At 35.4% G+C, this 27,298-nt stretch overlaps 1 protein-coding gene and 1 pseudogene across 3 annotated transcripts; one reads left to right on the top strand and one right to left on the bottom strand.

Annotated features, from left to right (window-relative positions):
• Positions 1-430: 430 nt before the first annotated feature.
• Positions 431-1,610, top strand: LOC113274295 (annotated as a pseudogene).
• A 779-nt stretch (positions 1,611-2,389) lies between these two features.
• On the bottom strand, positions 2,390-6,290 carry LOC113362752 (probable thiol methyltransferase 2). 3 transcript variants are annotated; one of them, XR_003365810.1, is made up of 9 exons: positions 6,008-6,290; positions 5,751-5,881; positions 5,423-5,509; positions 4,852-4,952; positions 4,665-4,764; positions 4,460-4,506; positions 4,238-4,316; positions 2,844-3,112; positions 2,390-2,725 (listed from the first exon to the last, which is right to left on the bottom strand). XR_003365810.1 is itself a non-coding variant. In XM_026605246.1 (8 exons), the coding sequence occupies exons 1-7, from the start codon at positions 6,231-6,233 to the stop codon at positions 4,270-4,272; spliced, it is 768 nt and encodes a 255-aa protein (XP_026461031.1). In that variant the 5' UTR covers positions 6,234-6,290; the 3' UTR covers positions 2,768-3,112; positions 4,238-4,269. The 3 variants fall into 3 exon arrangements, 2 of the variants coding, with proteins under 2 accessions (XP_026461031.1, XP_026461030.1); XM_026605246.1 differs by lacking the exon at positions 2,390-2,725 and having other exon boundaries at positions 2,768-3,112; positions 4,431-4,506; XM_026605245.1 differs by lacking the exon at positions 2,390-2,725 and having other exon boundaries at positions 2,768-3,112.
• Between the last annotated feature and the right edge of the window lie 21,008 nt (positions 6,291-27,298).

Raw genomic sequence — 27,298 nt, 5'->3', positions numbered from 1 at the left:
GTACAGGTACTCGGTCTCGGCAAGAACCGAGCCGAACAGTACCGTGTGCACCCTTATTCCTAACTAGTATTTGGGGGTGTACTCCACAGTCCATATTAGACAAAATATATACCACCTCTCGTAACCTGTGCGAAATTACGGCGTTATACGATAGAATGGAATACAGTCGTCAAACATACTCCCAACGGTCCCACACACAGACACAGTACATCAGTGATGAGGTTTTATCATTTTCCTAATCCTAACGTGTCTCACTGTGACTGAATCAGAGAACCTGATGAAACCTATAATGTGATTTCTTAAGTCGAAAGTAATGCCTTGTGATTTGTTGGAGCAGCTTAACTATCGTACCATGGTACATGATATACATTTTAGTACTCCATATAGGTCGATAGGATGTCTGCAGAAAGCTGCTAATCCGCTGCTCATTTTCCCATTTTTTCTGATCGTTTCTTGCATAAGAGATAAGCTACAGTAGCTTGTATTATTATTTGGGGTTTGAAGTTCTCAAACTGTGAATTAGTGAAGATGGGTATATACCACCTATATGGTTCCTCTTATACTTGCAGCGCTCAAGATGAAGAAGATGATGATTATCATGTTGATCGACAACAAGAAGGTCATACTCATATTCATACAAGGGAAGTTCAAGCAAGAAGAACAGGTCGTCGGATCTTCAATGTCATCTTTTTTGGAAAATCCATTACTACTACTGTAACTTCAAAACCACGTGAAATCAAGAGATGGATCGACAGTAGTTTGTATTACGGACGCTATCAGTATCGAAACCGCACTCTCGTTGTCGGACTTGGTGTTCAATGGCTACCTCCTTATCGTGGTTCTGTTGATCCTGCTGAAACTCTACAGCTATGTGTTGGTACTCGTTGTCTTATTATTCAACTCCTCCTTATGTTCCTAGAATCCTTCGTAGATTTCTTGGTGATGAGAAGATTACTTTTGTTGGGATATTGAATCATATGGATGAAAAGAAGCTTTTGATGTCTGAACGTCAACTTTATGTTACGAATTTGGTTAATCTGAGTAATTTTGGGACTAGTGGAAATGGTTCATCAAGAGGTTCTATGGAAAACTTGGTTAGGGTTTTTCTTGGTTTCAGTGGTGTTGCTAAAGATCCTGTTGTTGGTAGAAGTAATTGGAAAGCTAAGAATCTTAGTCATGATCAAGTTCAGTATGCTTGTGTAGATGCTCATGTTTCAGCTGAGATTGGGAAGAAGTTGGAAGCCTGGAATTATAAATGTTAGGGTTTTGATTATTTTGGGGTTTCAGTACAAGATCATGGTGGTGGGTTTTTTGTGTTCCAAGGAAGAAAAGTAGTGCAGTAGTACTAATTAGTAAGGGATTTAGATTTTTTTTTTTTTTTTTTTTTAGTTTTTGATGCTGTTATTCTAGGAACTGAATGAATAGATTTAAAGGTTTTGCAGCTGAATGTCCTTTGCTGTTGAAGCGATTTTTTTGAGGTTGAATGTGGATGATTGGTTGTACTGATGATATCAATACATTGTAGCAGGGCTTCAGATATTTGTGGCGTAGTTGAATGTTGTTCATGATTTTTGTGTTGAATCTTTGTAAACCATGTTGAGGTTACAGGCAGGCAGGCACTTAACAGTAGTACTCTGCTCACTCTGCAGTTCTATTTGAAATTTTGTTGTAAATTTTCTGGATGAATGTTGTTCTCTTAGGCATAATTTCTGTGGTGTTTGATTGCATTAATCTTATCAGCAAAGAGTCGTAGGATCTGATTATATTGATTTTAGTTTCGTGGTTATGCGGGCTGCATGTGAAAAAGAAGCTTAACATGTTGTGGCATTTTATTCAGTTCAACGAAAAAAAAACTTTTGTGCTTTTTCAGAAATAAGAGGGATTCAATTTAGTCTCAAATTAGTTGAGTTAGAATTATTCTTTTTTATCAAATCGACCTCCTATAAACGGGAAAACCACAAACGATAATTTGGCAAATTTTGGAGCGCAGGAAGAAATAGATTTAGGTTAGGAACTTAGGGTGCAGGTATTGGATCACTGACATATATTTTGACTCCCGAAACCAATTTTGGGTCAAGCCCATATTTGACGTTGCGAATTTCATTTTCATCTCATAGTATACAGTACTTTTAGTGACTCTACAACTAGAAAATTCCTAAACAGTCATGTGACATGGTATATTAAGGGGTGTAAGTAGAGATCAACTGGTTAAGCCACCCTTGACAGAGACCTGGGCTAATCCATAGTTTAGTAGAAGCAAAGAATTACAGGTTGGCGAGACAATCGGACACTATACAATCAACCTTCAAGAAACCGATAAAATGTATGGCAAACCCTTCATAAACACAGCCAAAGCGAGGAAAAATACTCAACAGAAGCTGAGGTTGGCTGGCACAATTTTTCCGTTTTTCATTACAAAACTTTTGCCTAGGACAGTACAGTTTTGAGCTATTTCACACTTTGCAGTGTCATTTGGGAAAAATCGGAAAACGCTGTACATGGGACAAAAGCAAAGGAAAAAAAGATAGTCTAGATATGGGACATGAAGGAAGGGAGAGGGAAAGCGACGTGGAGCTCATCCAAGGATGCACACAAAAGCACCCCCTGCTAATCTATGGTCCCAGGGGGGCCATTGTCCCATATTTGTCCGAGTCCTTTATCGCTGCTGTAGCAGCTTCCGTGAAGGAACAAACAATACAAAGTTTCCCTGCTGGCATTTTCGCGCCTGCAGACATCAATCATCTATTTCAAATATTTAAAGCCAAAATAAAATACTAAATGAGAAGTTGGTCTTTTATTCTGAATACATGTTAAGACAACTACACAAGGTAAGATTAACATACAGATACCGCAGCCATTGGATTGATACACCACTGATTCGACCGCAACCTAAGTATATTACATGCTGTTTAAAAAGGAACATGCCATTGCTCCAAATGGGATTGTATCATCAGAAGATGGTTGTCATTGTGATTTCACTAATCTCTGCCTGTGTTTATGAGCTAAGAAAGATGAAATGTTACTAGGCACTAGTACTAGCTTCTTCTCTTTTGATTATTCATAATTGAGAATGATTTATAAACCTCTTCCATCTCCCAAGCTTCTCGCATCCCTGGACAAGTGAAAACAACAAGTTCTGTCATCTCTAAAACTCTATCACCATTAAAGACATTTGAGCTTAATATTTCCATCTTTTTCATTCTACGCACAAAACACTCAAAATCTATAAATATAAAGAGTAACAAATTACAGAGCTTACTAATTAATTTTTTGGTCCCACAATATTCAGTCTTTTCAGCTAATACTATCAGGAACAAACTGTCCCCACCCAGTATTACCAGAAACATTCTAAATATGGCACATCAAGGGGTATCCAGTATGCTATTAAAGTATCAAGTCTGGGTTCCCATGATTTGGAGCCATTATTAAGTATGCTACCGCCTACCGATTATAATACACTACTAGTTAAAGAGGAGGAGGTTCCATTAAAATGATACTGCGTTTAGAATGTCTAGTGGAATCCACATTGATATGAACTACAGCTTAATTTTTGGTGAGAATGTTGTTCTCATCATGTAGATCATCTACAGAAATCAGCTATTTTAAAGATTTGTGCCTATATCAGCAATGAGTGTAATTTAATTGTAAAACAGAGAGTTCGGATACCATTTATCTTCAAACTCATAGATGATCCTGTTACGTTTCAGAAAAATGCTGATTTTAGGTGACAAAGTTCTACCCAATGAGAAAATCATCCTCAACAAAAGATGATTAAAATTCATTCTCATTTGGGTGCCATGGGATGGATAAGCGGAAATGTCATTTTAAGCATGTGATTGAAATCCTCCTGTTGTTTAATATATATATTATGCGACACTTAAATGGGGGCATAATGTGGCACACTAAGCATGAGACTTAACTAACACGCCATAGAATCAAAACTGATGTTCTTGCCACCTTGATTTCTTAAGAGGAAGTTAAGATCATCTAATTATATCTACACTGATATAATATCAGGTCTTAATAAGCTAGGTTGGTGATCGACCTGAACACTGGTTTTAATGTGGGATATGGAGAGGGGGTGGCTTTACCGGTTCGCCCATCATTAACATACATTACTGACAGAGACATGTTGTCGCGCGAATAACCACATGACAACCACCGTTGGATGTTTAGCAGAGAGATCACATACCTTGCAATGAATTGTATACTAAATTTTTTAAAATATATCACATACCCTTCGTCGTCCTACAGCTAGCTCGTTATCTGTTATAGAAGTCGCCTTGAATCCCCAGGGATGCAAAACCTCTTCATAACTGCAGACAGATGAAATACTGATAGTTAATCAAATGATACCAAGAAGACACAAACATTTACCTGGTACAAGCTATAGTAACAGATACGAAAAAACATGAGGAGAGCCATTGAACCAGAAGAAAAAGATCGAATGTAGAAATACTCGGCCACAGAGACTTTATAAGGTGGACCTCCATCACGATCATCAGTCTGCAATTTTAAGGAAACAAACACTCTAAAATTTAAAAAGCATGTAAGATTTTCTTAGTTGCATTTAGTTTCTAATTTTCATTAACTATAATTTGTCATTTGAGAAAACTCTAAGTCAAACATATATATATGAGCAATAAATGGGTCCTTGCGCGTACAGGAAACATTAGAGTTATGAGCTCCCCATCTGGTTTCAACAGCTCATGTATTCGTTTTCCCCAAGATGCTCTCATGCGAGGTTCAATTGCACAGAAAAACCTGCAATGCTCCATATTAATGTTAGTAACACGGATAAATCCCACTGAATGAAAGAAGTCAATAAATTTCGATAAATTATCAACTCACGTATAATCAAATATGAGATCAAATAACTCAGTTGGACGCCAAGTGAAGAAGTCCGTCTCTATAAACTCAAAATATTTTGCATTTGGTGATGACGAAGATACCTGGGTGACAAATTACGCAGAAGGTTAGGTAGGTGATATTTCATTCATACAAAAGAAGGACTTGATATCTAACAAAAGTAGGGTGCTTAGCGGGACTAGAATCAGTAGAATGAAGGAGCTCATCAGGTAAGGAAAAAACAGGGCCACTAATCTGAATTGGATTTCATGTTTTCTAGTCCTACCCCACATTCTGAACACATATTAATTCCTGGGCGAGATACATGAACTCTGACTCTCAGTGTGAAATTAGATAGGCAGGGTGACAAGTTCATCTACTAAGTCACAATTGTCCAAGCTTGTAACATATCGGTACCAATAGAAAGTAACATTATCTTCCACACCTCTCCTTCCCCCGAAGAATTATTTACATTCTTTATTCAAACCTAAAGAACAATAGATTAGAGTAAATGTATAAACAGTAAATCATGCATATATATCTAATTGTCCCGTATGCAAATTGCAAACTTTACCTCTATTGCTCTCTTAATGGCATTTTCGGATAATTCCAGGCCTACAACATAGCGTTCAGGGTTTGCAATTGCAATCACGTCGTGTCCCTGCCAGTTTGATTATTCTGTAAGCCACGAAAAATATAAGGGAAAGAAAATATATTGTAAGGTGCAAACTTAAGCTGCAAAACTGTAAATACACCATGTATCTGTACTTTCCAAAACTTAATTTTGGAGTATCATTATGATTATCCCTGAGTGTGAAGAAAATTTCAGAATAAATCAAGTTAAACTGTGAGGTGTAAATAACCTAAAGTTCTAAAGAAAAGTGTGATAATAAGAAACTCACAGCCCCACATCCAGGGACTAAAACTCTGCCTTTGGGAAGGGTTTCCTTATCAAGAAGTTGTAGCAGTACAGGCGTTGGCTGATCTAAATCCCATGGTGTCAATCCTTGCTCCCAGCATTTGTCCCAACCACCTGAAATTACAAAACTAAAACCACCGATCACAATAAACAATGGAACCCTAACAGCTTACATAAAAACTAAATGAATTTACCCAATGATATAAACCCAAACTCTCAATTGACAAGCACAATTGTTACCTGTTGAGTCTTCATCTAAGATACCCTGCATTTTCTCCACTTTGGAACTTGATAATGTAGAATTTTTTGAATGATTTTCTTCTCCTCTTTTTCCTTCCATTTTTTGGTTTGTTGTTGTCATCATCGAGAAGAAGGGTTTATTTACAAGGAAAAAGCCCGACTTGGAGGGCAAATTAATGGGTAGTCGATGAATCTGGGGACGAAGACGCAAGGAGACTGAGAACATTTAAAATGGGAGAAAGATTTTTAGAGAATAAAACAGAAAAGATTTACATACAGTGATACAGAGAATGAATACAGTAGGTGACGTTGCAGCCACATCTATCGCTTTCTATCGGCGTTACGCAGCGCCCACGTAAATGGACATATTTACGCAAACACCCACATACAGTAAAACTTCAATAAATTAACGACTTTGCTACATACCCAACGTTGTGTACACAGAGAGGGGATCCAACTGCAGAAAGGTCACCCTCTCTGCACTGGAATATGAGTGGGCAGAAGTGGATCCCACCCTTCCCTTACACGGTACATACACAACGTTGTGTATCTATCATTAGTGAAGTATTAATATATCGATAAATTAATAAGTTATTATTATATCGAAACATACCAAAATTAACTTAAAATTTTTAAAATAAGTGTGTGGTATCAAATATCTAGAGATTTTATTTTCAACTCAAATTATTTTCTAATTTATTTTATGGCATACTATGTGTATGAATGTATATACTTTAATGCTACAATTAAAATACGAAAAAGAAAACACAATAAAATCATTTCGGAACTTCTCAAGGCAATAAATAAAATTAAAGACGAAGTCCAATCTATTATAAATGTGAATAAAAACAAATAACCGAAGATGCCTATTTTAATAAGTACCATAATATAATGTTATCAGACTGATTATTAATTTATACATTAGTGGACCCTATTGAAAACTTAAATTTTTTATTATCTTATAAATTTAGCGGGGTTATTAATTTAACACATTGGTCTGAGTCGGGACTGGCAAAAAATATTATCTTAGCGAAGTTATTAATTTATCGTGGATTAATTTAACGAAGCTCTACTGTATATAGAATTTACGCAGTATTTAAAAGCAACTGTTGGTGCCTACTATTACGCCTTGGGCACGGCCTTTCTCAGTTCACATCTTCGGGCTTTTTTATATCGGGCCGCGAGTTATAACCCCAAAGGTGTCACTGACTCACTATCAATTCACAAAAAGCCCATCAAAACACAAGTAACACAAAAACCTCAAATAACAAAAGTAACACAAAAACTCCAAAGGTCTTTTTGCCACCACTAACCACCACTACTAGCAACCAACACCACATCCACCAACAAATACTATAACTACCATCACTGTAAAAAGCACCACCACCAACCAACACCACAAGTAACCAGAAACAGTACCACCAAAATTTGGTTTTATCATAAACTTACTGGTTCCATCATTAAAATTTATGGTTTCATGATAAAAAATAGGCAAAAATTCATAGAATTTGATGAAACCAATTTTGTTTGGGGTTTTTGTATAAAATTTTAAATATTTGTGGTTTTTGTATCAATTTTGTTTAATATGGAGTTTTAATGGATCCTAACATTTGAACGGAGTTTTTGTACTCCAAATTCGGTCACCTAGGTGTTTTACTATTAGTTCTGTTTTCGTATATTATTTTTTCATGTTTTAATTTTTTAGCCATAGATTTCTAAATGAGACAGGAATTGGATAGTCTATAAATAAAAATAAAAAATCATTATGAATAAATATGCAAGAATATTGAAAGGTAAAAAGTAAAGAGTAATAAGAGCATTTTTTCGAAAGACAACGCAATAAGTACAAAGAGTTGTATTTTATTTTTTCAAAAAAGATGCAAGCTTTAAATATATGTTAATGGTAATTATCTAATTCGAAATTGGGGTCAATTACAAGATTTATTCGAGAATTTTTAACCGTTATAGAATTCTAAAACAAACAACAACGTGATTTAAACGACTTAGCATCATAGATACAAGACATAATTCGAAGAAAGAAAATCGAAATATTTCAAACCAACTCCAAAATAACATGAAAAATTCAAGTTGTTAGTTTGGATCAAAAGTAACTTATCCAAACTATACAACAAATTTACGAAGATATAAGTGTTAGGATAGAAAGATCCAACCATTTCTCTAGGATTTTTTGAAAATTATAGTAAAACATAAGACATATACACAAAAGGATCCAACAATCCAACCATTTGACTATTATTTTCTCAAAGTAGTAGAAATAAAGGTAAAAGGAATAACATGAATTGGTTATGCTAAGGTGGAATCGGTCTGGATCGGTCTAAGAAATCATAAAATCAGTCTTCTGGAACTTGTTGATGTTGGTTTCTTTGAGTCATAATAGTTGTTGGTGTTTGTGTCTTAATGGATCTTGTTTATGATGGAGTCTGAATCGGAACCGGAGACTCAAGGTGTTCCGTTATTTCTGTTGATGAGGCCATTGAGGGAGTATTTGATACTGTTGTTGGTGTCATTTCTATCGATGAGTAGAAACCCGTTTTTATATAATGAGAAAATCAGCAAGAAGTTGAACAACATCATGAATAAATACCCAACCCAAAGCTGGAAACGTCACTTGCAAGTATCGAAACCACATCGAAAGTTAAAGATCCAAAACAAAAAAAACTTAAACAAGTACTGAAAAACCAAACAAAAAAGAAAAAACTTGAACTACATAAACCTAGATCGATTAACTAAAAGAGAAAAAAGAGGAGAGGTTGTTGATGATCTGGTCTGCTCAGATCTGCTCCTAAAATGAGCAACTTTGAGCAAAAAAGCTCGAACGGTTAGATTTTGGTTTCTTCTACTGTTTGAGAGGGGCTAGAAGAGGAGAAATGTTTTTTAGCATAAGCAAATCGGACTAAGGAAATTATACTTATTTGTGATACCGAGTAATAATTTTCGTTATCCATTTTATTTAAAACATATAATTGTTTTTGTTTGTAGTATTAGAAATAGTTCAGGTTCCGAAAGTAAAATAAATGTTGTCCTCGTAGAGGCATCAGAAGGACCAATATTGCTGGCACGAGGGGCCTGTTAAGCATGAAATCAAACCCTTAATTTGTCGTTTTTCCCAAAACAACTACCCACATGTAAAAGACAGCGTCACATAGAAGGAGAAACATCGTTATCGACTGATTTGAAAAGCAGACAAAACATTGAATGGTCATTAATAACACTCATATCTCTAGAAGAGCCTTATGACCACGCAACTTTTCAGGAAGACATTAGATCTCACACCAAAAATATACCAAGATCATTGAGAAATGAAACAATCACTCTGACCAGGAGCCAATCTTTGTACAACAAGTGGTAATATCTATAAAGACATCAAAATAGGAAAAGTACAGCCTCGTGTATATAAGAATGTAATCAATAATGGTTTTAAAATATTGTTAATAACAAGGTTGAGAGATTCTCGTGTCTAATTTTACTAACTCATCTTTCTCATGAGAGCTAAAATCGACTAATGCTTGTAATCTTGATCAAATCAAAATGAACTCATCCCTCAATCCCTGTGAACATATATTTTAACATTGAATCACGTAATTATTTAGGTGCTTGTTTACTTAGAACTTTATTTATATTCGTGTTATTTATCAACGTTATTATTGAACTAGTAACCATTGGATTAGTTTAGAGGTATCTAATAATTTTTTTGTAGTTACAGTTTGGCGCTAGAAGGAGGGGGAGTTAAAATATTTATCATACCTATTACTCGAGTGTATCTTAAAAATGAGAACGGAAAACTTTTTACTAGTGTAGCTGTAGTCAAAATTTGAACGAGCAGTTTCATCACTGTTAGATTAGAAAGGTATGATGTCGCCAAACTGTAAACTTAACCACAATTAGCATAAATCGAATTTAAACTAAACCTTCCATATTTTTCTGAATATTCCATATAATTATTTTTCCAAGTATTTAAGTATGTCCTTATTCCTTTTTGTTGTTCGGCTGCAAGGAAAGATCATGTATCTCTTATCAAACTTATCAAGGTGATATTATTATAACAACAACTATTCTTAGCAACAATGCCTGAAGCATGATGATTTCCTTACATATCACAAAATATATGTCTGTTTAAGTGTTTATACTTATATTCAGTAAATGACATACTTACAACGAAAGCATTAGAATGTCCACTGGTATGTAGACAAAGCACATATCGGCGCTTGTTGCAACAAGAACAATATCATCTTGATTAGCCAACCAAGACTACATCGTTTCCATTTGAAAACTCCTCAATGTCGAAAATCCAAAAAAAATTGCGTAAGACATCCCAATCGTCTCATATCCTTTGCTCTCATAATCATTATCAGCAACAATTACACTCGGTCTTGAAAATCATACACTATCTTACTTCATTAATCTTCAAAATCGTAATTAACTATCAATGACTATAAAGTTCATCCATGAAAATTTGAATTTTTGTTCTTTGGTGTCTTCCATGACAAATAAATTCATTAGAACCAGGATGTGTATATCATTACCCTTCTTAACGATCTATGATAAATGGTGTTAGAGCATTGCTCGGTCGAACTCACAAGTGTTGATATATCAATCTTGTTGATCAAAACTATATCTTGATTTCCATTCTACAATTAATTAAGTCTCGGATTAGGTAGAAGTGTGTAGTTGAGAATCAGAAAAGTTCTCTGAGTTTTGTCTTAAGGGTACTCATACCAAGTATCCAAAACGGAAAAGTTATGTGAGTTTCGTAACTTATTTTTGTCTTAAGGGTACACATACCCGGTACATGTACCATGAAAAAAATAGCCACGAACAAGGTAGAGTACACGCACTTGCCCTGTCGAATATTTTCAGATGCACAAAAATTATTTTTGTGAGATAATTGACATTTGAATAAATCTCTAAAATCACTATATAGACATGATTGGTCACATTATAACCTATGGTTGTGTTGATGGTGGATTTTTAACAAAGGCTAAAATCGTAAATACATGATCTTGCATATTTATGACACGGCTTCAGACACGTATGTGAAACTCATATTTTGGGATTCGTGAAATCTCATTTCACAATCTCTGACTAAGCGAACACCCTCTCAAAGCATGCATAAATATGTGATCCTTAAAGCCTCTCAACTGAGCTTTCAACACTTCGCATATTTCATCAATACTTCTGTATAGGAATCGATAATGATTGGATGGCTCCTACACATGTTGCATACTAGTATAGAGCGGTAACGTCTTCAGGATGTATCAATATTCCCTGACTACATAATTCATATTCAGAACGAGTACGATGTCTCTACCATCTCATACCTCGATTCTCGAATAAACGCTCCTAGACATATTGCATGATAGTTAAAGCAATGCATAGTGTTAGAGCAGTGCTCGGTCAAACTCGCAAGCGTTGATATCTCAAGCTTGTTTGTCAAGTTTAGTTGAGCAAAACTGTATACTTGATTTCTAGTCTACTTATAGATATATCTCGGATTAGGATAAAAATGTGTAGTTGAGCTTTAGACATCACGACGGTCACCAATTGAAGAAGAAGATCTACTGAAGAGCTTGGAGGAACTTCATCAACAAAAGCTATGTGGAGACTAAAACTTATCTATCACTCAGAAGTCTATTCTATTTTATCTTCTAAAGAGACTAAGTTGTATAGCTATATAGACTTTTACACTATACATATTTGAAATTTCGAGCCGAGTTTATCTCGTTTATATATTTCTCGAAATACATATATATATATAAGATTGATTTACCAATCTCTTATGTATATGCATGTTCTGAAACCTCAGGAAATCCTCTTGTGATCTCATGGACAGTACTATGAATGGATGCAAAAAGGAAGATGAAATTAAAGATGTTATTGAGTTTCATGAGAATCCTCTCATAATAACTTGTTAGTATGCATGCGATCATGAAGACAATAGACTTGTTCGGATGTCATCTGATTTGGTTGGAATTCTTCTCTGTGATTTTGCGGTTGTACGTGATTAACTTGCCATTGCAACAAATAACCTTGATTATCTGAAGACTGAACTGAAGAAAACAACTGATGATCTTGCCCTTGTTCGATCTCTAATTGTTGACTATGTCTGAGTCTCTCAATATGTTTTTAGGTTTTGATTTATTTATAGGAAACTTCTTATGAGAATTTATTCTTGTGTTTAAGAAGGATAACTAGAGTTTGGTATAGCAAATAAATTTTCATATCGGTTATTTAGAAGATGATCTTGCAGTATTTAATCTTATTGGTTTTATATATTGAAAATGTCTTATGAGATATATATGCGTTTACGTTCGTGAACTGTGATGTTATCTCATATATGGTCAAAAGTTAAGTCTATTATGTCTTTATGCAAATATTGATAAAACATATAATGAATTTTTTTGAGGAAAATTCCATAGTATTGATCTTTCCCCGATCCACTATTATGTGAAAGTACTATATTTACTTTGTAACTTTTCTTATGTTGAGTGATTTCTGGCTAAATTAATCAATAAAATCTTTTTGTGGTTAATTTACTCGAGTTTAATGGATACAAATCCATGTGATTTGTTAACGTCCAAAGAAATCATTCTTTTCGTGTAAATGTAAGGTCGCTTATTTTGTTCTTTTGGGAATGACATCAAATGGGAGAGAGTTCTTAAATGAACGCTTAATTGCCATATCTTTGTGGGGAGAGTGGTTGTGGAATTTCAAGGGGTTAACTTATATCTTAATAAACTCCTTGATAAATACACTAAGTTTCGACTATGTGAAATCATCGAAAGAAAGTTGATATGTTTCTTTTTAGTCATGAATTATCTTTTGAGAATTTCATTATGATCCCATAGTTTTCGAACCTTTGCCAATTTATATTGACAAAAAGGTGGAGAATTATTTAGTTGTTCACACTACATACATATGGTTTACGAATCATTATGTAAGGGGGAGTGGTTTTCATTATAAGATGAAAGTATTGACTAAAGGAGAGCGATATTATTTCAAAGTTTGATGCAGTTAGAATTTGATTCTATATAATAATACTATGACACTGAATAAAAATGATTGAGAACTTTTTTTTCATATTTTTATGGCTACGGATCTTCAACAAAAATGATGTTGAGTTGAACACATTCAGAATCGATGGAGAACTTGAAGTAACGAAGAATTCAAGGAAGTTGAAGTTCCAAGGAAATCAAGCATGATAGATCAGACGCTACAAAGTTTATTTATTTTGTAATGCACCTGTATTGATAGTTTTTCACTAAAATTGACAAATGAGGAAATTGTTAGAGCACTGCTCGGTCGAACTCGCAAGTGTTGCTATCCCAAGCTTGTTTGTCAAGTTTAGTTGATCAAAACTATATACTTGATTTCCAGTCTACTTATAGCCATGTCTCGGATAATGATAGAAGTGTGTATTTGAGCTTTAGACTTCACGACGTTCACCAATTGAAGAAGAAGATATACCGAAGAGCTTGGAGGAACTTCATCAACAAAAGGTATGTGGAGACTAAAACTTATCTATCACTCAAAAGTCTATTCTATTTTATCTTCTAAAGAGACTAAGTCGTATAGCTATATAGACTTTACATTATACACATTTGAAATTTCGAACTGAGTTTATGTCGTTTATATATTTCTCGAAATACGTTTTGGAAGCTTTTAGCTTTAGCTTAAACTTCATCATCTACTTGACGAGTTTAGTTGTAGACAATTTATTTGTTAGAAACTAAATGTTAAGTCAAGATGATCATGTGAAAATTACCTTGAACATCTTACATGAATTGTGTGAGACAATTATTTGATGTTAACTTGGGAAGTTTCGTATCGATCGATTAATCACTTGACAATTGCTTGAAGCTAGTGGTATGTGTAAGATTACCATTATTGTCTTCTAAGGATGTTTCAATGATTAAATGAGAGTTTAGAAAGACTACCAATGCATGGATATAAAATAGAATGTTTACTTTGTATGTGCGCTGTGAAGTTCTAGTCCGAAAATATTGTTTGCGAACGGGTTTACCCGTGAAAAGGTTCGGAGCTGTTGTTCGCGTACTCTGTTTGTGAACGGATAGAAAAGGTTAAGTTCAGAACTACTGTTCTCGTACTCTGTTTGCGAACTGAAGTCCCTGGAAAGTTAATGAAATAAGGTATGCGAACATGTTTTGTAAAACGTGGCATTGTGTTCATGAATTGGTTCTTGTATAAGTACTTTGTATAATTACAAACCAAATCGATTATGTTTCAAATGGTTCATATATATTTCCATGAGATGATGAACATTTGCACCACTCTCTTGAAACACACTTAGATTCATTTGATTATCTATCATGATTGATTGATCATCATATTTGATCTATAAGTGTTAGATAAATGTGGCTAAACTATAAGTGTTCATGTGGATAACTCCGGTTAACTATTATTGAGCCAACGGTTATACATGTTTGGGTACGGTTCATCCATATCTAAATATAGGCATATTTCACTTGTGTGTATCAAGCTAATACCATCTAACGGTGGAGATTGATTGCTTAGTTTCTAAGCAGACTTAGCTTGAATCTTAAATTAGGAGTTCATCTAACTGTGAATATCAATTGCTATGTTACTAATCTATCTTAGTTTTGATTGTAAGCAACTCTGATTTTAATAAGGGAGAACTCTAGTATCTGGGAAACCTAATCCCGACACTCTCGTGTGTCCTAGTTGCAAACTAGAGTCAATTCTCCATTAACCTAGGTTTTCCAAAACCATTATTAGGTTAACGACTTAAATACTTCATTTGGGATTCGTGAAGCTAGATCCAACTATTTTCTCTGCAGTTGTGTATTCTGATCTTACTTTTACTATCTTATTGAGTTTAATCTTCTCTAAGATTTTCTCGAGATTTATCTCCGATAGGTAAGATATAAAAAGTAATCAGAACAGTTCTTCGTCTCAGACTCTAGTGATTCCGCAATAACTTCTTTTGTTAATCAGTTAGGTTATTTTGAGGTGACTAATATTTCTAGGCTGTTCTTCGGGAGTATAAGAATGGATTATTAGTTGAGTTTCCTGTTCACCTTGATTTATATAAAGAGGGAAACAATAACCAGAATAGACTTATCTGTGGGAGAAAGATTTGTTTTTAAGTCTTTGACTTTGAGTCATATCAACTTTTAGTTGTGAGTGAGATCAGCTAAGGGAATCACGACGCAGAGTCCTGCTGGGATTCAAGAGGCGTAAGGAAAGTGAATGTACCTTAATCAGTGTGAGAGTTGGTTAGGGCTCAACTACATTCCATTCTGAAGTTAACTTGTAGTAGGATAGAGTCTGTAGTGGCTTAATACAGTGTGGTATTCAAATCTTGATGTTAGAGCATAGCTCGGTTGAACCCACCAAGCGTTGGTATGTCAATTTTGGTTGTCATATTTTAGTGAATCAAAACTCATTTTAAGAGTCGCTTGATTATGTACTAGAGTCAACTTCGTATAGGTTAGCTTGAAAGTATTAGGATATGAGACATTACAAGTATTGCAAAGACTTGAATAAGTGAAGAAGTAAGAAGCTACAACGACAACATCATCCTTCCACTTGAGGTTAGTGATATTTGACTTGAATTATTTTATTCCCTAACATATATTTCAAGTCGTGCATATTGAAAACAAAACTGTGAAGCATGAACACTCTAGATAGACATAGTATTAAGGAATACAATATGAAGTTTATTTCTTAACCATTAAACTTTGTAGATAAGACATCGATATAATCGTTTAAATGTTATCGTGATTATGTATGGGTATGGGGTGAGGATTTCATCCTAGGAAACAATGTTTTACATGTGTTTTAAGGAAGTAAGTTCATAAACTTGTTTATGAACCGAAAAGGAAATCGCCAGGCGTTATTGGGATTGTTATTCATTGCATATCTTGTGAACATCCAATATGTGTGATTTAGTATAACCGCTCACGACTTGTTTGTGTTCTTGGTAAAACTATTCACAAAGGCTTTACTTATGTATTGGTATGACATTTATTAGTGAAACCGATCTTAAGTAATCACCTGTGATGGTATGATCGATTTTGTGATTTGTTGAACCAAATCTGGTTAAAGGGGAACCGATCCTATGAATAGGTGCAACACATTAGAACGGGGAATCGATTCTTGTATGAGGTGAAGCAAGTTTGTAGCAGAAAAGGGAACCGATCCTATGGACATGTGCAACACATATAAGTTAGATACCATATATATGTGGAGAACCGATCCTAGTACCTAGTCAACCGAATATTGGAAAGCTAGTGTGACTATGCACAATACTTACATGGAAGTAGAACCGAAACTTGTTTTGGTAGAACCGTTAAACCCATGATTTGTGATTGAGTGTTCTTGATCAATCACATAGTTCTTGAAAGTCAGATGAACCAATTCTAAACTTGTTTGGAAGTGTGGAAAATCGGTTTCAAGGTTGTAAGTATGAAAGAGGATTTACAAAGTAAGGATGTCGACATACTTTGAACACGTACAATAATGTTTATCTTTTATTGTTCAAAGTTATTCCTTAATAGCTACAGGAAGAAAATCCCAGGATCGAAATATAAATAAGTTAAGAATCTTTTATTAAGGTTGTTAATTTTATTTTAGAAAAATGAGAATTAGTAATGTGCATTTACTAGTTGAGATTTTCCAAAGAGGTTTTCGGTCATTATTTTGGACAGAGCATTTCCAGGAATTATGACAACCTATTTTGGAATATATTGAATATCTTTGAGAATATTTTCGGTTTTGGAAATTCCTTGGTGTCCAAACTTCATTGTCTATAAATACTTGAAGTTTGTATTTCTAGCAAACTAATTCTTCGTGACAGCAAACTTCCTCGGTTGTGTTGTTACTGGTGTAGCCGCCTATTCGGAGAGGAGAGTAACCTAATTAGGCGAAATCTCTTACGACCGCTCAATTTAAAGTCTTATTTGGGATTGAGAAGCTATAGAGTACCGTTGGTGGGAAACTAGAGAATTACGGTTTATCTTGTGTTCTCGATTGATTTGATTGACTAACGGTGGTTGAAATTTGATTGCACCTAGTTTGTTTATGCTTGAGAATCTTCTCTTCTGATATAAGATTCATTCAAACTAGATCGAATTTTCGACAGGGATCTTTAGACTGTTGTTAGTTCTAAAGACGATCTTGTGATAATCCATTGTTAACAGACTCCGTTCTGCGCGTGATTGATCACAAGAGATTCAAGTTGTTGTATGCAGGTGCTTCTTGAAAATCTAAGAAGATTTCAAGACAAAAAATATATTGAAGATTTCTGATTTGGGGTTCATATTCTTTGGTGTGCACAATACTTGTTTCGGTATAAGAGGATCCAACTATAATCGGTTTATCCTTGTGGTGGATTGGATTGATTAGTTGTGTAGATCGGCATCAATACAATTCTTTGTGATTAAAAGTATTGATTGCAAAATCTTAATAATTATTTCGGTGATTGAACATAAGATAGATCTAAGAACCTGGCGAAGGAGTTTGTGTTAAGATAAATAGAAGAGCCTTTCTAGAACTCATATCACTTGGTTGAAGAGAGTTGATACCAAATATATTTGTTGTTCCTTTAATGTTTGGAATACGAAACAAAGGAATTGTTCCAAGTACGTGACTTATTCATAAGTTGGAGGCGTGGGAATACAAACGGAACTAGGTGAACTATAGGTTTATTTGCTTGGTCTCAACTATACGAAGTTAGGTTTAACTTTGTGTAGCGGCTTAATCCTGAGAGTATTCAATTCGGGACAAGGTCCCGGGGTTTTTCTGCATTTGCGGTTTCCTCGTTAACAAAATCTTGCTGTGTCATTTACTTTATATTTTCGCATTATAATTGTATTATTATAATTAAAGTAAATTACACAAACGTTAATTCCTATTTACTTGATAAGCAATCCTATTGTGTTTGGTTAAGTCCGAACCTTTTTATCAAGTAAACATACTTTGTTGTTGTATTGTCTCGATCTCGTATCCATAGACGATCATACGAAGTGTGAAATGATTAGTTGCATTGTCTCGAATCATTCCATAGACAATCACTTTCGGAGAAAGGACTTACAGGTAGGGAAAATCTTAGCTTGAGGTATATTTGGGTACCCTCGCCTTTTCAATTGGTATCAGAGCAGGCAAACACGAAAATATCAAACAATCTGTGTTTGGTGCGATCCAACTTATAAGAAATTGAATCTATGTCTGATTCAGTTAACGTTATGCAAGAGTTTGAATACTCAAAAGTTGAAGATGTTATTACTTCGTTGACTCATGATCCAGGAGTTGCGAAAACATTTGTGTCCATCTATGATGGAAAGGAAGATGCTGATAAAGAGTTGGTAAAACTCCTAAAGCCTATAAAATCTCTGTCTTCTAAAGTGGTGTTATTAAAGACAGATACAAATCTTCTTAAACAGGAGATCAGAGATAAAGACTTTCAACTGAATTGTCTGGCCGAAGAGAATATGGATCTCATTGTCAAACTTGAAGCTCTTGGTAAATCTCTTACTGTTAAAGAGACACATCCTATGACTCTGATAAATAATTCTGTTGTGATTTCTTATGATGCTGAGGAAACTAAAAGTCCTTGCTCGACTTTTACAGACTGTGGTAAAACCGGTTTAGTCACATCTGAAACAGATCAAGATGATGGTAGTCTGCCTAACTACATCAAGTCAGAAGAGGATGAAAAACTAGCTTCTAGATATACTGATGATCAAACGAAATCTTGTACAATGGAAACTTTGAACCGATTCCATGAAAGTGATCTTAAGGAATACAGTTTTCAGTCACTTGACAGGAAACTTATACTTCTTCAACATACGGTGGTAAAAAGTATTGAAGGAAGTTTCTTGTCTTAAAAAACTGAAAGACCATTCCTCAATTGAAAGACAAGTTATACACTACCCGATAAGATCAACCCAAAAGAATCTGAGGAAAGAGTTGATAATGGCTTCGGGAAAAAGGTTTCTCCTCACTCATATTGAAATAATCCTTGTTTTGATGAAGAATGACTCCAGAAGAAAGGGAAAGAGAGAATCTCTGCCAAAAGAACAATCAGGAGTTTCCGATAATTGTTTCAGATAATCACACTGGTGTGAATCATAAGGAAGTCCTTAGAATGAGAAAATCTTATGAAAATCTCATTGAAAGAATTAAGAGAGATTTAGCCATCTCCGAAAACTCTTACGTCAGTACATTTTCTCCACATGATCACATCTTTAGAGTTAGAAAAGATCATCGTCTTGGGAGAAAATATTTTGGGCAGAAATTCCCTAAGAGAAACATGAACTATGTTTCTGATATTCACTGTAAACTAGAAAAAGCTTACTCCGATGCAACCTAGTTGTATCAAAATTGTGCATTGTCATCCTCTTTCGTTCTCATGTTCATGGATGGGAAAGGCACAATAAATCTGGAGCATGTTTGCTGGTGTAGTTGTTTATCATAAAAGTTGTGAAACTTTGTGGATAGCTGCGAATCCATAGTTGTCTAAAAATGTTCATGTTTATCATGATATTCCAAAAATTAGGTTATATTTGGAATTTTCGAATTTTAATAAACCTTCCAACTTGGGAAGTTCAGACAAAGGAAATGAAATATATCGTTTAATATTTTCGGTTTCCCCAGATATCTTTCGGTCCAAAAGTTGTTTCTTTTTAAAGGGAAACTATCTTTTGTCGGTATTTTTATACCCTGATCAATCCTATATATATATATATTTAAATATGAGCAAGCATGCCTCCAATAACTCGTAGAATCTCATAGGCTAATAAAGAGGAAGCTCAAAGGGTCAAAGATTGTCAAGGAATCAATACAGAGAGGAAGAATAATATCATATAAAAAAGCATGTCTGATTATGATTCTGATAGTTCAGTTGGTTCACAAGATGAGTCATGTCTGTTGGCTTACAACCTGCAAGATCCAACCAAAACCAAGTGGACTCGTTCTGACAGTATGATTGACTATATCCAAGGTTTTGAGGAACTAAGAACCAATCTCATTATAGCGGTTCGAAATCAAGATTGGCTCAAAGATAAGATTGAGGAAACAAAAGCTGATATTGCTGATGTGAAGATTCAAGTTGAAAAGCTTAAGAAACAAGAAGTGGTTGCTGACAAGTCTCTTGAGACATGATTTAAAAGTTTGAACACTGAAGAAACCTCAATGAACAACAAGAGCACCACTAGAGATTAAGTTATATGCTATAATACTTAATCTAAGAAAATAGACATCAATTTTTGATTCCTTTCAATGATTGTATTAGGTCTATTATGAATAAAACTATTATGAATAAAATTATTTGATTTATAATTTTTCTTGTGATGGTTTTTGATTTACATAGCCTTTGCTTGAATGCTTTATTACTGTTATGGATGTTTATGGGATGTTTGATTTCAGTTTTATTACCTTGATATTCGATCTCATAATATTGTGAACCATTATAGTTTGGGTTACTTTTTTATTTAGCAGGATTAAGTTTAGCCCATGTTGGTAGGCTTTATCAAAGGATCATGAGGGGTTCTGGGAGAAACAATGTGTGAAAAATTCACAATATGTTGAATCGGTTTTGGTTTAGCATAAAAGCATATGTGTTTCGACGGTTTTTCAACTTTTGCTTGCAATAGTTAAAAACCGGTTTTCAACCTTTCTCTGGTAAAGGTTGGTTGTTGTTATTCTTTTGTTTTGCATAAGGATGACAACATAATGATATTTCGATATCAATTCTCCCTGGAAGAAGATGCAAACATATTGGAGAAGTGGATGCGAAATTTGAGGTAACAATGTTGTTAGTTACTTGTTTTCCTGTTTAAGAAAATCCTGATGTTTATTTCATATATATTTTGCTTTTGCTTAACAAAATTCGGTACAATTGATGTTTTATTACATGATGTGTGTATGGATGTGTGTGTGATTCAATTGGTTCCGGTTAAGAAAAACTATTGTTATCTTGCTTTATTGTGTGGTATCAATCGTTCGGGCTTACAAAATTTCAGTGCAATTGCGGTGTTTTAATGCTTATGTTGATTCAATTGCTTCCAGTTGAGGTGAATAATTTTGAAAGATGATTTAGTTTGTATGAGTTATTTATGGATTAACGAAAAGGTTTACGGGACGGATTGTTTAGTCCAATTCGATTTCGGATAAGAGAAGCTAAGTTTATCTTCGTTAAACTTATCAAAGTGGAGGTTTCAGTTAATCAAGTCTAATCGAATGCCTTAACAAGAAATGCTAGTTAACTAACCTAGTACTTGTCTTGTTTAAAATTTAAAGGTCTAAGTTATATGGATAATTAGAACCTGATGAGAGAAATAGAGTTATCTTTATTTTGGTCTTATCGAATGAAGCGGTTGTATTTGTACAATCGGTTTAGCAAAGGGACTAAGTTGCTTAGTTGATTTTTAGTTTGCTAAACTAAATTGGGAAAATTTCTTCGGGAAATTGTTTCCTTGATAACATATCAAAACAAATTACTTTTTAGTTTCAGTTTTGATATTAGTTATCGAAAATGGTGTGTGGAACCCTCGTGCTTAACTCTATAGGTTTGCAAATCTATTTTGAGATTTGTAAGATTCTTTTCGTGTTGTCCTTTATTTTTTAGTTTCTTTGTCATTTTGTGACAAAAAGGGAGACAAATATATGGAGTAAACAAGTGATACTGGTATTGATTTTATATTGATTGGTGTCACTAAGGAAAAGAACATTTGTGCTTAAACGTTTATCTAACGAAAGAGTGAAAGCATAGACTAAGGGGGAGTGGCATATCATATTAATTGGTATAAAAAAGACGTACGGATTGATGAAATCTACCTATCTCACCTTTAGGGGGAGTATTAGCTTTGTAATTATAATGTTAACAGCGGCATTTAAGGATTGAATGAATGCAGGTTATTGTGCTCTTGAATTCGGGAATCAAGCGTATGTGTAATGAATTCTTGTAATTTGTTTATCCATATGATTGTAAGAGTTTTGTTACTAAAATTTACAAAGGGGGAGATTGTTAGAGCATAGCTCGGTTGAACCCACCAAGCGTTGGTATGTCAAGTTTGGTTGTCATATATTAGTGAATCAAAACTCATTTTAAGAGTCGCTTGATTATGTACTAGAGCCAACTTCGTATAGGTTAGCTTGAAAGTATTAGGATATGAGACATTACAAGTATTGCGAAGACTTGAAGAAGTGAAGAAGTAAGAAGCTACAACGACAACATCATCCTTCCACTTGAGGTTAGTGATATTTGGCTTGAACTGTTTCATTCCCTAACGTATCTTGCAAGTCGTGCATATTTAAAACGGAACTGCGAAGCATGAACACTCTAGATAGACATAGTATTAAGGAATACTATATGAAGTTTATTGCTTAACCATTAAACTTTGTAGATAAGACATCGACATAATCGTTTAAATGCTATCGTGATTATGTATGGGTATGAGGTGAGGATTTCACCCTAGGAAACAATGTTTTACATGTGTTTTAAGGAAGTAAGTTCATAAACTTTTTTATGAATCGAAAAGGAAATCGCCAGGCGTTATTGGGATTGTTATTCGTTGCATATCTTGTGAACATCCAATATGTGTGATTTAGTATAACCTCCCACGACTTGTTTGTGTTCTTGGTAAAACTATTCACAAAGGCCTGAATTATATATTGGTATGACTTTTATTAGTGAAACTGATCTTAAGTAATCACCTGAGATGGTATGATACAGTTTGTGATTTGTTGAACCGAATCTGGGTAAAGGGGAACCGATCTTATATACATGTGCAACACGTTTTTAGGCAAAGGGGAACCGATCTTATGGACATGTGCAACACATATAAGTTAGATACCATATATATGTAGGGAACCGATCCTAGTACCTAGTCGACTGAATATTGGAAAGCTAGTGTGACTATGCACAGTACTCACATGGAGGTAGAACCGAAACATGTTTTGGTAGAACCGTTAAGCCCATGATTTGTGATTGAGTGTTCTTGATCAATCACATAGTTATTGAAAGTCAGATGAACCAATTCTAAACTTTTTTGGAAGTGTGACAAATATGTTTCAAGGTTGTAAGTATGAAAGAGGACTTACAAAGTAAGGATGTCGACATACTTTGAACACGTACAGTAATGTTTATCTTTTATTGTTCAAAAATATTCCTTAATAGCTACAGGAAGAAAATCCCACGATCGAAATATAAATAAGTTAAGAATCTTTTAATTAAGGTTGTTAATTTTATTTTAGGAAAATGAGAATTAGTAATGTGCATTTACTAGTTGAGATTTTCCAAAGAGATTTTCGGTTATTATTTTGGACAGAGCATTTCCAGGAATTATGAAAATCGATTTTGGAATATATTGAATATCTTCGAGAATATTTTCGGTTTTGGAAATTCCTTGGTGTCCAAACTTCCTTGTCTATAAATACTTGAAGTTTGCATTTCTAGCAAACCAATCCTTCATGACAACAAACTTCCTCGGTTATGTTTTTACTGGTGTAGCCGCCTATTCGGAGAGAAGAGTAACATAATTAGGCGAAATCTCTTACGACCGCTCAGTTTAAAGTCTTCTTTGGGATTGAGAAGCTCTAGAGTACCGTTGGTGGGAAACTAGATGATTGCGGTTTATCTTGTGTTTTCGATTGATTTGATTGACTAATGGTGGTTGAACTTTGATTGCACCTAGTTTGTTTATGCTTAAGAATCTTCTCTTCTGATATAATACTCACTCAAACTAGATCGAAGTTTTGACAGGGATCTTTAGACTGTTGTTAGTTCTAAAGACGATCTTGTGATAATCCATTATTAACAGACTCCGTTCTGTGCGTGATTGATCACAAGAGATTCAAGTTGTTGTGTGCAGGTGTTTATTGAAGATCTAAGAAGATTTGAATACAAATAAGATATTGAAGATTTCTGATTTCGGGTTCATAATCTTTGGTGTGCACAATATTTATTTCGGTATAAGAGGATCCAACTATAAACGGTTTATCCTTGTGGTAGATTGGATTGATTAGTTGTGTAGATCGGCATCAATACCGTGAATACCAATATTCTGTGGAGAACGTGTCACGATCTTAGTGGATGCTTACAAATTCAACTGTGCAGCCTTCGCTAAACATAGAAGCCTGGGTAACAAAGGATACCTCCGCAGATCTACTTTATCTCGTCCCAAGAAAGAAGACCTAGATGGTTGAGATGAGAAGAGTAAAAGCCTAGTCTACAAAGAGGCAGCTGGCGAAGGGACAGAGGTATATGATGCATCTAATCAGCATTAAATGCACAAACCTCTTATCTACACGCATGAACCACAACAAGTGGAGAGAGAAGGCGTGGCAGAACCCGATTGGCAGAAGCTGGCGGTGAACGAAGGTACAACCTGTACTAAGGTTGGATAGTTCCCGAAGGAACGTGGGCCATCTGAGGTGGCGGAACACGACTGGAGAAGGTACGCGGTGGACGAAGGTACCATTGGTACGAAAGGTATATCAGCATACGATGGACCCAGAGGCAGCAAAGATATACCTGGAGCAGAAGGGGCTATAAATACCAAGCCTTACTAACAAACTAGGGGAATTCAATATCTAGGAGAGAAGATCTAGTCTTAAGCCTATACCTCTTTAATGTATAGAACTTAAGTATTTACTTCAACTTGAGTTCTCTCTATTAATTTGGGAAGCATTTAAGATCTTTGTAACCACCACAACTTAAAACAAAACAATCACTCATTACCCCGTGGATGTAGAAAAATGTCGAACCACGTAATCTCTTGTGTCTCATGATAACTTAGAATCTTTTACATTATATTTGTGTTCTTCGTTATTATTATGATCTTGCACATGTTTTATTACTTATCATTGTCAGTTCAACAGAGGTATCGATACTATTTAGCATCAGATCCTCAGAGCTGTATACATTACGTAGACTACGGGAAAACGAGTAGTCACAGTTTGGCGCCCACCGTGATTTGCTCACGAGCTTGAGTTTAGACACAGGTTTACCTTTAACTTATGCATCTTCTGAAACGAAGGGATCTGTGTTCCAAAGCAATGAATCTCATTCTCTAGTGATTTGTTCATCCATTGTTTGTGTATTTTTTTGAGTTCATAGCCTCGAAAAAAGTACCATGTTACAGATCTATACAAAACTTTTCAAAAGCGTACTCACAAAACGCCAAAATCTTTGTTTTATACTAAAACAATCTTTTTTAACAGAGCATATTTCAGATCTGAGAACCTTTGACTGACAGAGGAATCTCAGTAAAATTTTAAGAAAAATAGATCTTCTAACGCATTTAATAGCCTTGTTTTTTGCAAGATCTGACACCCTTTCTCATTGGTTTTCAATGTTTAAGGTTGTCTTTTCCAAGGGTGTCATAAGCATTTAATACCCGTCTGTCAAAGACATTATTTCAGTCCCTTTTCTGAAAAAGCTGCTTAGCCATCTTCTGTGTCAGAGCATTAATTGCTACTTTTAACGAAGGTACCCAAATAGCGGATTTCTTCACTTTTTCTGTGACCGCAGGATAACAAAAGTCGAAGGTATGAAGAAACCAAATGATGTACCAACAAGCTCACGACCAGCAATCACCAGAGGGAGATACAAAAAGCCATCTCAAGCAAATCAAAGGAATGAAGCGGAGGACGGACAAAGCGAAATAACAAGAAGAACAATCGCTAACAAATCACATATTACTGTTGAAGGGATGGGGAATACATCGGGAGCTCAACCAATCTACGACATGCCATTACCGGAGCATGCTACCACTACAAAGCCACATGCGGCCAACACAGGGTTACCCAGAACCTTAGCTCCTACGGGACGAGGGTTGGGAAACCTAACCCCAATTCAGTTAGATCCAGACGCGCCAATTGTAGACGAAGGAATGGAAAAATCTGGAGATCCAGCCGACAACACTCCTCAGGGAGGATGAGCCCGCAACAAAGACCAAATGGCAACACAAATAGCAGCTTTGTTACTCCGTAACAAGGAAAACAAAGATGCAATGCACGATATGGCACAAGAGAACAAGAACCTCAAAGGTATGCTGGACATACAAATAGAAGGTTCCCAAACTCACCCTCTGCAACAGAGGCGTGATAAAGGAGCTATCTCAGGACGACGAAGGGTGGATCTCAACCCACCAAAGACGAATCAACTTAAGGGAGCCAGAAGAGTGCACCACGATCCAGACGAAACGGATTCAACACATAAACCCTCTCAGTCCTACTACGACGAAGCATTTTCCAAAGATGCTTACTATGTGAACATGGTCATGGAGCAAATGGAGAAAATACGGAAGGAGATCCAAGGCCTAAAAATTGGCCACGCAGGTGCAAGACTAGAAGAAGTGCTACAAGAGGCAACCACGTCCCCACTATCTTTTCGCATTTTGAGGGAATCCATCCCTCTGAAATTCCCGGTACCTACGTTCCAAGCATACAACGGTACCTCAGATCCCGCAGCCCACCTACGGTATTACACTCGTGTCCTTTCCCATTGGGAAAGAAATGAGGTGGTACTTTGTAGGTACTTCCCAGCAAGCTTAACGGTATCAACACTATCCTGGTATGACAACTTACCAGCAAACTCAATTGACTCCTTTGAGCAATTGTCTACGGTGTTTTTGGAGACATACATATACAACAAATCAACAAAGGCAGGGTTAGATAGGCTATTTACTTTAGCTATCGGACCCCAGGAAACGTTGATTCAATATACAGACAGGTGGCAAAAGATATGCCAAGAAATTGGGAAAGTCAATCCAGAAATTAGCATTAATTTCTATAAGTACAAACTTGATAGAACCTTAGCCATCTTCGTGGAGCTTCACAACAGATCCCTCAATTCCGAAGGCGAGCTCAGGGTTGTCCAAGATCGTTACATCAGACTCGAAGAAATCCAAAAGGACAACCCCAGGGCACAAGCAAAGACGACAACAGCTCCACAACGAACTAACTCTCTGGAGCCAATTCCGGAGGTACCTAAGCGACAAAATAAAGCCGGGGGCAGAACTATCTTTCGAGACAAACAATCCAAACATGGATATGGAAAAAGAGGCAAAGGAAGGGAAGAATTTATGGATAAAATCTACACGAAGCTAAATACAACTGTCTCTCACATTCTAAGCAAGGAGGGAGCAAATCCAGGCTTTCCTTACCCTAATACTAGGGGAAAGCATCCAGAAAAAACGAAGGAGGCCAAGGAGTACTGTGCGTACCACCAATATTACGTCCATACCACTGATACATGCTACCACATACGAAATGTGATCCAAAGAT

This window comes from Papaver somniferum, chromosome 4 (assembly GCF_003573695.1).
Source record: "Papaver somniferum cultivar HN1 chromosome 4, ASM357369v1, whole genome shotgun sequence".
In the NCBI taxonomy this organism is placed as follows: Eukaryota; Viridiplantae; Streptophyta; class Magnoliopsida; order Ranunculales; family Papaveraceae; genus Papaver; species Papaver somniferum.
Note: the sequence above shows the minus strand (reverse complement) of the source record. Positions and strands in the feature narration are given on the sequence as shown.

Excerpts from the sequence above, each read along its gene's own strand:
- LOC113362752 (XM_026605245.1), bottom strand. The coding sequence starts at position 6,233 with ATGTTCTCAGTCTCCTTGCGTCTTCGTCCCCAGATTCATCGACTACCC. Across the intron at positions 4,953-5,422 it reads CCATTAAGAGAGCAATAGAG|GTATCTTCGTCATCACCAAA; the intron begins GTAAAGTTTGCA and ends TTTGTCACCCAG. Across the intron at positions 4,317-4,459 it reads TATAAAGTCTCTGTGGCCGA|TTATGAAGAGGTTTTGCATC; the intron begins GTATTTCTACAT and ends ATCTGTCTGCAG.